Source organism: Semicossyphus pulcher, unplaced genomic scaffold, assembly GCF_022749685.1.
Source record: "Semicossyphus pulcher isolate SPU_LCO1_2020_fin unplaced genomic scaffold, fSemPul1.0.p SCAF_19, whole genome shotgun sequence".
In the NCBI taxonomy this organism is placed as follows: Eukaryota; Metazoa; Chordata; class Actinopteri; order Labriformes; family Labridae; genus Semicossyphus; species Semicossyphus pulcher.
Window position 1 is genome coordinate 15,734,651 of NW_027211692.1, and position 12,950 is coordinate 15,747,600.

Here is a 12,950-nt window from a genome sequence, read left to right on the forward strand (position 1 = left end):
CTACTGAGTTTTCATCTCTACTTAGTATTATTTTACTGTAAGATAAAAGAGTAGTTCGACCTTTTGGGGAATATGCTTTCTTTCTGAGATGAAAAGGTTGAGACCTCTTTCATGGCTGTTTGATTACGATGAAGCTAAAGCACAGCTACTGCTTCTGTCCCAGAAATAGTCCTGAACATAAATGCTGAACAAAGCTGTTCGTACCCTTCGATTTCTGTTCAAGCCAAATTAACAACATGTAACATGTTATAGAGATGCTGTTGGGCAGATATCCTTACCTTACCAAGAGATCAAGACAAGCAGGTGCCCCCTGTTTCCAGTTTTTATGTCAAGCTGCTATGTTAATATGTTTTGTAGCATTACCCTGTCTAAAGCTAGTCAGCAACTCAAACTGTCAAATTGCCACAACTAAGGAAATGGTTATGAGTTTAAGTGCATTGAGCAGAGCCAGTAAGATTAAGAGTTTGATACTAGACTTGGGTGAAGTCTATCATATTAGCATATGATGATTAGAGTGTAAAGCATTGCTGTGGTTTGCAAATAAGAAAAAAACATTTTCATTCCCATCACCTTAACACAGTGGAGTGCAAAAAGCCCATCATGGTTAATAACAGAAAAGTGAAGAAGAATTTGTCCCAATGAACTGCAGCAAGTTTTGAACCATTTGGACCTTACTTTAATTATAATATAACATTGTATATTATCAATATCTACACAGTTATACCAAAACTCTTCTTCTTTAGAATACAAAACATGTCATTTAAACCAACATGGTTAATCAAACTATGAACAGTCCTCTGGTGCCCCCCTGAGGATATCTACAAAAACAGCAGGCAAGCGTCCCTATTCCAGTCAACAAGCACAACTGAACAGCCCTTACTTCAAAAGGCTGATATAACTACACTGTAATTCACATATTTTAAATAAATGAAAGTAATAAAAATGGATTCATGAAAAAATTAAAGCAGAGTTCATACTGGGGATATTCTTAAGGTTATCCAAACAAACAGCAGAGGAGATCAGTGCTTGATTAGTGTTACCCTGCTTTACTTTGAAGGGTCACACATCTTTAAACGCTGGGTGCTGCTTATTAAACACCTGGTGGCTTCATACGTGTTTAAACACCTGCTTTAACTGTCAAAATAAAGAGTGAGTCCCTCGAACAAGTCAGCACAGTAGCCGTTATCCCAGAGCAGTATTCACATGTGTGTAAAAATGTCTGTTGTTGTTTAATCAGGTGAAGGTCATGCGGTGTCTGGATCATCCCAACGTGCTCAAGTTCATCGGAGTCCTCTACAAGGACAAGAGACTCAACTTCATCGCAGAGTACATCAAGGGAGGCACCCTGAGGGAAATCATCAAGAAAATGGTGAGAGTGAATTTAAATCCAGCACACACAAAAACGTGTCTACTTCCTGTTCAGTATTCAAAATGCACCGGGATAGACATTGTAATAATGGTGGAAACAGTTTTTTGTTATATATCACGAATCATCTGCAGCTACTGAGGATGATGATTTGAATTGTCATGTTTTTTCTCACAGGACAACAACTATCCCTGGAACCAGAGAGTCAGTTTTGCAAAGGACATCGCTGCTGGCATGGTGAGTTCAAAGACTGAACTGTGAATGTAGTCGTAGTAGAATATGTTATAAAATGCTTTGTTTTTGCATGTAACTGCAGTTTAAGTACTGAAAGTCCTTCATGGTTTGCAGCAGTAAGGGAAAGTGCTGTATGTCCAGTTATCATCACTGCTGTCTCCCTCTAGTGGTCATGTCAGTGAGCTACAACCATTCTGATAATAATGCCCACATTCTTTCCAAACTCCTCTGCAGAAATGACAGCATGAATTCCTGCAGGATTAGACCATTGCTTCTTAATGTTTTCCTTTGATATGAGCACAGTGATGAATGCTGTGCATGACTGGATCATCGTATTTACGAAACCAACCACATGCGATGAAACAAGGCAGGATTGTTCTTCTGACATGTGTTTTCGATCACTGCTAAACGCTTGTATTTCTCTGTTTATCTTTTATTCTTCCTTCCTTCCTACCCTCTCCTCTCTGTCCATCTATCTGTCATTCAGACGTATCTGCATTCCATGAACATAATCCACCGGGACCTCAACTCGCACAACTGTCTGGTCCGGGAGGTAAGAGCTTGTGTATTCCTGTGCACTTCTGAGTGTGTGTGGACATAGCAGTGCATATGCAGTATGTTTTCTTTGAGGATTTAACACGCTGCACCTGTCATATGCTGCAGCACTTCAAATACAGAAACAAAAGAGGGCTTTGTTAGCAGTAGCTGGAACAGACTAAGCCTTCTTAAAACACGCTCTACAAGAGTAACAAGCACCGGAAAAACTTACCCTACTCAAACAGATCCAGCTTTGTTTAGTACATGTCACATGAAAACAAAAGGTTTGCATGGTAGAGCTCACATATGACAACATGGGAAAATCCACATAAAGCATGGAGTTGAATTCAAAGCTTTCTTATTGACCTTAAAACTTCTTTTTACACTTTCTCTTGCAGTTTTCAGCCTCATGTATACTTGCAGCACAACAGTTTATCACGTTTCATTGTCTTTGTGTAGGACAACACAGTGGTGGTGGCAGATTTCGGGCTGTCTCGGCTCATGATTGATGATAAACACGAGGAGAAGCTGTCGCAGGGTAAACTTCCCGGCCTGAAGAGGCCCGACCGCAGAAAGAGATACACCGTGGTGGGAAACCCTTACTGGATGGCTCCTGAGATGATCCACGGTATGATCTATAGGGACACTTGTGTGTTTGCATCTATTTTAATCAAATCAAGTTGCTCAGTTATTCATTTAAACTAGGGATGCAGGGTTTTTTGCGTAATTAAAGCGTTGTTTTATCTGCGGAAAATATCGGCAGAAAAAGAACAAATCTGCCGAGTCATTATCTGCAGATACCGATTACTAACGATAATGTTGTGCATCCCTAATTTAAACACATTAAAACACAAAACTACAGTCAATGCAATGTAAAAGTTGATGATTATATACAGAATTCTTTCTAAATTGGATTATAAATAAGCTTTAGCTTGTGCTGAAAATGAACATCCGCCTAATTGTCTTTCTTTTTCCTTCCCAGGGAAGAGCTACGATGAGAGAGTCGACATCTTCTCCTTTGGTATCATGCTCTGTGAGGTGAGTGATCTTCCACTCTCAGTACAAATATAAACTTTGCTACAGAATTTAGTGTTTAATTAGCAGAACTAAAAGTGCTAAAACTTCCTAAGAGCTACAATTATGCTTACGTGTCGTAGTAAAAGTTGCTTTCCTTGTCACTTTAATATTAAACCCTTCTCACCCTCGGCACTCTGAGATGATTCAGCAGTTTTAATATTCATTGAATTGAAGTTCAGCTACAAGATAATGATTTTAATTTGTGTAAAGCTACTTTTCATTCTGTTTGACGTCTTGGTCTTTCTTTAATGTGCTTAACTTTTTACCACGGAAAATGTTGTGAATCCAAATTTTGTCTCCTCCTAATATTTGCAAATCATACATCTGATTTTATGAGGGGAAAGTCCTGCTTCTCCAAAGTTCCTTATTTCCGGGAGCTTTCCAGAGCACCAAAACCTTTTATTTCCAAATGAAAATCCAGCGCCAAAGTGTGGTGAGCTTTGGGCCTGGCACACACACACCACCCACATAATTCAGTCTCACCAGTTTAGTTCAGACACTCGGAGTATGACTTCCCCAGATGGACACCATTAGCCCGGAGTACAGAGCAGGGATTACAGGGAGCAGAGAAACAAACTTGTCTTCATGTGGCTTCTGACAGGCCGAGGACGGTAGTTGTGGTCTGCTGGGAAAGACCGGCTCCAGTTTGGAGGGTTTACTGGTTTCTAGCAGATTGGCACAGGAGGATTCTGACAGCTCTATCTTTAACTCCTCTGCTCTGTCTTGTTTATCTCGCTCTCTCCAGATCATTGGCAGAGTGAACGCAGACCCAGACTACCTCCCCAGGGCGATGGACTTTGGACTGAACGTGTCTGGCTTCCTGGAGCACTACTGTCCCCCAAATTGTCCCCCCGCCTTCTTCCCCATGGCTGCTGTGTGCTGCGACCTTGATGCAGACAAACGGTCAGACATCTCCGATAGATCCACTCTGAAATGTTTCCTAAAGGGACAGTTCACCCAACATAACCATTTTTGTCCTCTCATTTGAAGTTTCAGGGAGTTTTGTATCTGGGGGCTTAAGTCAACACTAATATAGTATTTTCAGTAGCTTGTGTTGTGTAACTATTTACTTAAGCCGAGACAAACCTTTATGGATGGACAGCTAGACCTCTGAGTTTAAGGACAAAGTTTTACTGTGTTGAATATAAAGAAATTGAATGTAATTTAAATCTCTCTTTTCATTGTATAGACCCGCTTTCTCCAAACTGGATGAGTGGCTGGAGAACCTGAAGATGCACTTGGACATTGGTCTACCTCTGATGTCTGAACTGGACCAGCTGCACAAGGCCTTCTGGGAGAACCACAGCAGCAAGCGCCCTGAAAACGGCCTGCACACCCACCCCGAACAGCCGGAGTAGGGCCAAACACGACCAGAGGAGTGGGAAGTTTGAATGAACCCCACAAAGGCAGCGACTGCCTGCCTCAGGCGGAGCAGTGGCTGGAGGAGCGGTGTAAACACTCCTCCATGTTTGAAGCAGATGCTGCGGGCGTCGACTGGCTCAGGCTTAACGAATAGACTCAGGGGGAAAGTGTGGAGCTCAGGAGCCACTTGTGCGAGATGCACACACACACACGCATTTAAAGTCAAATTAAGAGAGTTTAACTACAGTAGCTTCATTCTGCTGCACCCCAAGCTTAAATGGAAGATGTCATATGCAATCAGACCCAAACTTTCAAATCATAAGTCGTGTAGATTTAAACATTAGAGGTCATTCCATTCAAGGATACTTACTGTACTTACTGTAGTGTGTATATTCATATGGATAAAGTAGTCCAGAAAACAAGGCGTAAAGCAGACCTTTAGCCGCCTCACTTTGGGCCTCTACAGAGTACATTGTGCACTTTGTGTTTGCAGGTGTTTCTGTGTGAGTTTGGTTTGGTTTTGCTTTTGGTTTGGATATCAGAACTGAATGAAAGATACAAAGGAGAGGGGTCCGTCTGTCGCTTCAGACACTAAGGATGAGATCCACTTGCTGTCCACTTGTAAAAGTCTAACAAACCCTTTCAAGCTTTAAATAGCTCACAGAAGTGTGCATGACTGTAAATAATGCTGTCAGGTCGAATCCTGGTTCATCGTGTCGCTCTGACCTCATTTGGTCATAAACTACAACACCCACTTGTGTCCGTGGCGCTGCCCCTCTCCCTCAATTATTGTGTAGCACTGACTTAACATTGAGGTACACATCTTTTGCATACATGTGGTACGTTGTCTCCCAGTTTCAAGAGCTTTTATCTCATTGATATTGACGTGATATCTTCTACATTCAAACACATAGTGTAAATAGCCGGTGACATTGTAAATGTTTTAAATATTGTAAATGTACAGACATATTTTATATACGTATGCTACATTGCCATATTTTTATTGGCCGACCAGTTGAAATTAGGAGAGTTAAAGTTTGACTGCAATTAACAGGGCACAGCCAACAACTTAATTGTTTTTTTTTGCTTGTGTTTCTATAATGTCACCACTGTGACAAATATGTGGCTTTTAGCATTTGAGATAAGACAAATCTTATCGGTGCAAAATATCCCCCAACTTCAGTTCAAGCTCAGTAAATGTTACATTTCCCTCCATCCTAAAGTAATCCTCAAAATGTGATCAGCATCTTCATAAGCCCATAAATGCTGGAGTAAACTTATTTTTGTCATTTGGTCATCTTAGATTATATGTGATTTAGGGACTTTGAGGGCAATCAGTCTGCTGTTTAAGAGGTACTGCACACTTGAACATGTTTTTTTTTATCTGTAATCTAAATGATACGACTGTACTGTGATGAAACACTTCAATGCTGGTGTTCTTATTATACAAAAATCAACTAAGAATACTAACGCCCCTCTTATCTATGTCACTGAGCAACTCCTGCTTAACACACCTCCACTCCCAACCTGCCCCCTCCTCAGCCCACTTTTTTGTGAGTAATTATTCACTCTCATCTCATGAACTTTACACTAGTTCAGGTGTGGGGATATTACAGTATCACTTACTGTCTCATCATGTCAGCTGTCTCTCCACATATTCCTCTCTCCTCTGGTGGATGACCCACTGTTTGTTTACATGTAAATGTGAGCTGTAAATATCACTGTGTGTACGTGTCTGTCATAACTCCTGTCTGCGTGCATTGCATAGATATGCGCACTCCTCAGAAATAATCTCTTCCACTGTCGACTTTCGCTCTTGCACCTTCTAACAGACTTTTTCTGTTTCTTTTTTTCTTATTTCCTGCTGTTGTTTTCACGAGCTGCATGATGTACTAGCTAAGTCCACTCAGCTTCTAAATCGAGCTGTTTTGTCTCTAAATTATGTCGTTTTAAATAAGAAAATAATGATTGAAAGACAGGCCGAAAAGGAAGTGAGAAAAAAAAAACACAGCATCTGTTTTTTTATATATAACCACTGAAATCTTTTTGTATGGATTTGAGTACTTTAATTTGCACTATATAACTAAATGGCTGGTTGAAGCCATGTTTGTTTATTTCCTCTCTTGGGCTAACTTGTGATAAGGAAATGAATTTTGTCAGTTCAGGTTGTTATATGAATGCAAGACACTGATAGAGCCTTTCAACTGTAAAAAAGGGATCTGGGAAATTCATCCTCTTGATAGCGAAAGCTTATTTAGATGCATTTTTGTGCATGGTTCAACTTTTAAATACAGTAATGGGAGAAGCCTTGTGATCTCATTGTAACTAAAATGATGATTCTATAGAAATAATAACTATATTTAAAATTTAGAGTAAAAAAAAACATCATGACCACTTTTAAAGTTTTCCTGTCTTCACTACCAAGAGGATGTTTAGTCCCAGCTCTGCCCGCTGCCTACAGACTGGTCCTTTGTGAATGATGTTCTGTGTTGTTCCTGACTGCTTGGTTCCGTATGTGATGCCCGCAGAGGCTGCACCCACTGAAGGTCTTTCTGATAATAGAGCACTTAAACCGGCCTGTCCCACCTCTCACCTCCCCATCACACTCTTTTGGCTCAGGGCCGTACTTTTTCTGGAGCTTAACTTCACTTAATTCAGTTAATTCAGCAGCTTTCAACAGTAACAGTGAGACTCACAGAGCATGTAACCTGTAGATATATAGGCTGATAACATAAAACACGCTTCTGTAAAACAAGCACCCCCTCCCGGTTGATGTGTTCGTCCATGGGCATGCACTGTACGCTAGTGGCTTTGCCGTGTTTCTGTCCCCAGTCCTGTCTGAGCCATGTCGAGCATGTTAGGTGTGTCTGTGAGGATGTGTCGATGCTCACTGAGAATGTCGCCGCAGCACTTCTTTGCAAAGGATCTTTACCTCTGAACAATGCTGTGCCTTTGTTGTAAGCTAGCCTTGCCAACGACTCGAAAACGTGAACTGATTTCCTTTTTTTTATTGTATCATAAGTGCAAGCCTGATTCAAGTGGATTGAATTTCATTGCTGATACTGTGTTGTATGAGATTTCATCTTGTTCTGTATCATATTTATATTTTCCAGATCTCCATTGTCAGTTTTGATATTTTAATATTATATTTCTTTTTTTTTTGTCTTATTTAATTTTTTTTACACAAGCTGTGAAAACAATTCTGCACTTTAATCCTGAACGTGAACATTTAGACTCTGAGGAGGCGACTGTTTTTTCCCCCCTTTTGTCACAGCTAAAAATAAAACTGTTGCTTCTAAAACAAACTGCAAGAGTGTTTTCATTAATGATGATGTTTGTCTGCCACTTTTAGTCCCATGCATCTTAATGAGAAAAAAGTCAAAGAAAGACTGTAGTTTGGTTACTGGTATTAACAGTCTAGTGCATTTTATCTCTTGAATAACAGACAGCTAAAATATTATGTGCAGTATCTTCACTCACTCAATTCAAACTACAGGAGCACAGCAGTGTCAGCAGAGCAGATGAGTGGGCTACATTAAGGTGGTAAAAATAGTGCGTGCATTTGTGTGGAGAAAGGTGAGTACATTGAAATTTCCTAAAAATGACCACCAGATGTCACTATTTGCTGTTTATATTAAGATGATAAGGGAAAAATCTCATGAAGTATAATAATAAAAAAAAACTAAATACTCATTCTAATACAAATACTGCATAATACGAGTGGCAGATAAAGTATTCAGATCCTTAACCTTGTTAAAATTTGCCTCACCCCAGTGTAAAAACACTCATTTGCAAGTAAACTCAAAAAACTGCATTAAAAGTACAGAGGTATTTTAATCAAATATAATTTATAGTATACAAATTACAAGTACTCACTATGATTTTAACATTTTATGTTATAGGATTCCTAGTGCTAGAGCATTAGTGTTAAAACATCTGTTTTAATGTTATAAGTTGAAATTTAAACAAAATGCACCATCATTTTATAAACTGATCACATTTTTTGCAGGTAAAAGTACACATTTTCCTGATAATATGAAGTGGATTACAAGTAGGCTATAAAGTAGTGAAATATAGTTAAATGTAGTGAAATAAAAGTGAAATTCAAGTACCTCAATAGTATAATATTAAACTTAGGTACTGCACTTGTGGAAATGTAGGCTACTGTATTCCACTATTCACTTTTTTTGTATATGTGGATTATATATATTTTATATTAGCCAACCACATAAATGCTCAGGTTATTTTATGTTATTTTTTAACACTCATTTAATATATAATTATAAACACTGTTTAGGTTAGTGTAAGGTGTGAGGTTTCAGTGATAGTATTCATGTTACATTAAAGCAGACTATTTGTGCGTTGTGTCTTGTTCATTTTCACGAGTAATGGTGGGGGCTTCTTGCAGGTGCAGCACGTGATCCTTCTCCCATCACATCCACGTGCGATTGTTTTCATTCCGACGCCGCTGCTGCTGCTGCAACTGCTGGTGTCTCGTGACGTCACCGGACTGGCTGTGCTAGTCAGTTTAGAACTGCTGCGATGTGTGCGCGTGAGTGTGTGACTCTGTGAGTGTACCAACCCAAACACTCATAGCCGCACACACACACGAGCAGGCAGGGGGGACGGGTTTGTCCGGTCAAACACAACACACCGACTGTCATTTCACCGCAGTTGTGTTCAGATAGACAAAAGAAATTAAGGAAATACCGAAGAAGAAAAAGAAGTAGAAGAAGACGAAGAAGAAGAAAGGAGGACGCAGCCGTTGGCGCTAGCTAACTGAAACTTTGAGAGATGGAAAATTCGTCCAGCAACCACCGGTTTCGGTCCGCAATGTTCAACCACGGTGAGTAAATTCTGACACTGTATGAGGGATGTTATATTGCATTTGTTATGTGGTGCTCGTCCTTTGTCGTGAATTATCACTAGACCCAAAATTAAACCCTCGCCTTCCCTTTAAATCGTGTTTTTATTCATTACACTGAGCCGTTAGAACACATGAACATGTCACTCTCCTGATGTCGGTTCCGTTTGCCCAAATTTTATTCGACGTTCAGTGTACATATTTTCAGGATGTGTGCAGAAAAATTACACTCTCACTGGACAGAGGGTACATTTCGTTCTGCTAAACGAAAATCCCTGAAAATCCTGCAGCCTGAGCTCCACACGGGACACGGCGGCAGCACACTGTAATTCTGCAGTTATGCAAGAGTGGTACCAAGACTCACCACACTAAACTATTTCTGTACCACGAGAAGATAGAGCTGGATCTCAGTGATGAAGTGAGGGGCTGCAGCCAGATCCACAACACACTGTTTGCATATTTACTCTAAAACCAGCAGCTCTGGATCTGTTTGTTGTGTCAAGGAGCTTTTTACACACAAGACTGTGAGGGATTTTAAAATGTATAACTTATGAGCGTAAATCCACTGTACATATCATTATTAAGCTTATATATTTACAGTTTAAATGTAGTCCATTATTCCCATTATATATCTTGCACACTGTGTATTGGGGCACTTTGTATAGACACGTGTAGAAGTAATGTACATAACACTTTCAATATTGAGCTCTTGTCACTATTTATAAAGTTTAATATGTACACTTTCTTCCATAAACATAGATGACGTTGACCTTGTTTTCAACTGTGTTGTTTCTTTTTCTATCTTTTCAATTAATTGCGTGTAAGTACTTAAAAGCAGAGTCACATTCCTTGTATGTGTACATAAACATGGCCAGTGAAGCCTATTCTTTTACATTTACAATAATATTATGTCAGCTGATATTGGCCCAGCTCTGCTCTATACTTCTTCCAGATTGTTTTCCCGTCTGGTGGCATCAAAGAGATTGAGTTTAATGTTTCAAACTCTACCAAACACAGATCACCTGTTTCTTATCATGTCTGAAAACCATGTTAGCTCCCTGCCTGTTCCCATGTTATGAGCTCCTGATCCGAGCAAAGAAAGCTGTTTATTTTCATGCACATCAGTCTCATGATATGGAGCTCTGGAGGCTGCAGTCACGCTGAAACATCTGGCCGGTTGAAACTTTTGCCCTGTGGTGTGTACATAGGAAGGTGGGTGTGTTGGAGACAAAGATGCAGAGGAGAAAGTGGGAGGTGGTGAGGGCCATCCTGCAGATAGTGCACTGATATAGTGCTTAATCCTTTTGTGGTTTTCTTTGCATGTATTGATCAACTAAGATTTGATCATTACATTTGATTGCAAATGTAAACCAAAGCACATAAGGAAATTCAATATAAACAAATCTGCAGTAGAAGCTCCACTTGCTCCTTTTTTACTCACTCACTAGGGCTATTTGTAGATATATGACTAGCTAAAGCAATAAATCTAAATATAACAGTATATTACTGCATTGGTTTAACCAGAAACCATTAAAGTATCCTTTAACAGAAAGAGACCCATTAAAAGCTATGTTGAATGTTTTAGAGTTTATTTTCTATACGAGTAGACGTTTTATGTTTTTGTAACCTGAAAGTGAAATTGTCCCCCTTAGTTCACCTTATGCAACTCTGCCAATTCATAGTTGTGCAGCCGATTCAGATTTCACATCTTAGTGAAAAGATCAAATGTTAGCTTTTCCATGTCTGACGATGGTGTGTGATACTACTGACTGTTTCAGCTCAGTGGAAAATCTTATCTACATTTCTTTTGGGCTATTACTTTGCAGAATTGTTGACACATATCAGCAATGATTTTGAAAACATAATAAAAAAGTAGCAGTTGATTTTATCATAACGCTCCACATTTAGCTGAACTGACCTGCAACTCTAAGTGGAACTCTTATCTAGGCCTTCTTTATTAAGAGCCCATAACCCATTTTACAAATAAAGCAACATAATTCTTTTTTACTAACATCAGCCCAGCCTTGTATGAAAACAAAGAGTAACAGGCTCCCAGTAGGAAAGTGAGTGTGGTGTGGATGGGTGGCACAGTCAGCAGTTGCTAACATTCCTCAGGGAAAGCCTTGTGGAGAGATGCTAGCATCCTCACCGCTGCCTGTGGCTGCGCTGACAGCATCGCTGGTGCGAGACCTCAGCATGTAGGTCAAGAGATGAACCACAAGAAAAATTAACAAGTCAAGCGAGTGGCTATTATAGTACAGCAGAGGAATTCAGCGTTGATCACATGCTCTCTGTAATAAGATGGTTCAAACCTAAATTAACAGACATTTCCGGAGAGCTGTGGTCAGGGGTGTTTTATTTATCTGTACATTTGTTTGCTCTGTCCACAGTGCACAGGAGGCATATTTGCATGTCATCCTGCCACGGTAATTTCAATCAAAGTGCATCTTGCCGACTCTGTTTTAAAGAGCAGCAGCAATACGCATCTCATACATTATATATGGTCCATATGTAGGGATGACTAAAGCACTCCCTGCCAGCTGTAACATTTCTGCTTCTCCTGAAGTGGATGTAAATGGTGGCAGAGGCTGTAATGACATTTCAGTCCTCAGTCTGCTCTGTGAGCTCACAGCCAGAGATGGTCCTGACTTTAAAGCAGTGAATCAATAATTGTAACAGTGCCAGTAAGTTTCCCGGACAGGCAGCTTTGGGTAAAGAAATTTGTTTTGCCTCTTGAGAACTGAGAGAATCAGTAAACAGCAAACATCATGAATAATTTGAACCGACGTCAACTCTTGACAAATCACTTGAGAGGGCAGCGGAGTGTTTTCTGTGCGGAGAATTGGGAGTTTTCCAAATGTATCATTCAGAAATAGTTGTTAATTTCCTGTAATGTTGCAGCCCATTCTTCTTGTTTGTAGTATAATCAAGCTTCTGGAGAAGTGACTGCTAATGTAATGACCCACTGTAAATCAAAAGAACCTAGCAGGAAGCCCTGCTCCGATTAGTTTGGGAATATTACATTTGTTTATTATTTGGGAGACTAAATTTATAGGTCAAATAGTTGGTCGGTAAAAAGACTCGTAAATAAATAAGATCAAGTCTAAAAATAAATTTATTATTTTGCTTTTGCGTCAAATATGTAACCAATGAAGCCCAAGGCAAAATATAAATGTAACCAGTCCATGATGCAGAACCTGTTTATGTGACATGTCTCAACAAGCAGCAGGGTCTCCCTCTCTTGGAAAAATACACATTATGAGGCAGATCCAGAAACCGGACTATCCTGTTGTAAAACATGTGATGATCCCAAAAAGGTCAAAATGTTACCACTGTGGCAATCAGCTGTGTCTCAGATCATTACCAACATTTTATTCACATAATCACCTTACTCTTATTTTGTTTAAATCATGTTGACAATCCTGTGTTTCTGTTCCTCTTCTATGTGTCTCTGACCTCCATTGGATGCGGATTCTGAAATAATTCCTCCTGCCGATCAATCCTTGTCCT

At 39.8% G+C, this 12,950-nt stretch overlaps 1 protein-coding gene across 2 annotated transcripts in view; it reads left to right on the forward strand.

Annotated features, from left to right (window-relative positions):
• limk1a (LIM domain kinase 1a) overlaps positions 1 to 5,854 on the forward strand; it is a 49,047-nt gene extending 43,193 nt beyond the window's left edge. For both annotated transcript variants that reach the window (XM_069668737.1, XM_069668739.1), the window contains 7 exons: positions 1,238 to 1,369; positions 1,544 to 1,603; positions 2,088 to 2,153; positions 2,597 to 2,765; positions 3,120 to 3,175; positions 3,960 to 4,117; positions 4,404 to 5,854. In XM_069668737.1, coding sequence (XP_069524838.1) covers positions 1,238 to 1,369; positions 1,544 to 1,603; positions 2,088 to 2,153; positions 2,597 to 2,765; positions 3,120 to 3,175; positions 3,960 to 4,117; positions 4,404 to 4,572 — 810 coding nt within the window. In that variant the 3' untranslated portion in view covers positions 4,573 to 5,854. The remainder of the gene's footprint in view (positions 1 to 1,237; positions 1,370 to 1,543; positions 1,604 to 2,087; positions 2,154 to 2,596; positions 2,766 to 3,119; positions 3,176 to 3,959; positions 4,118 to 4,403) is intronic.
• Positions 5,855 to 12,950: the final 7,096 nt, after the last annotated feature.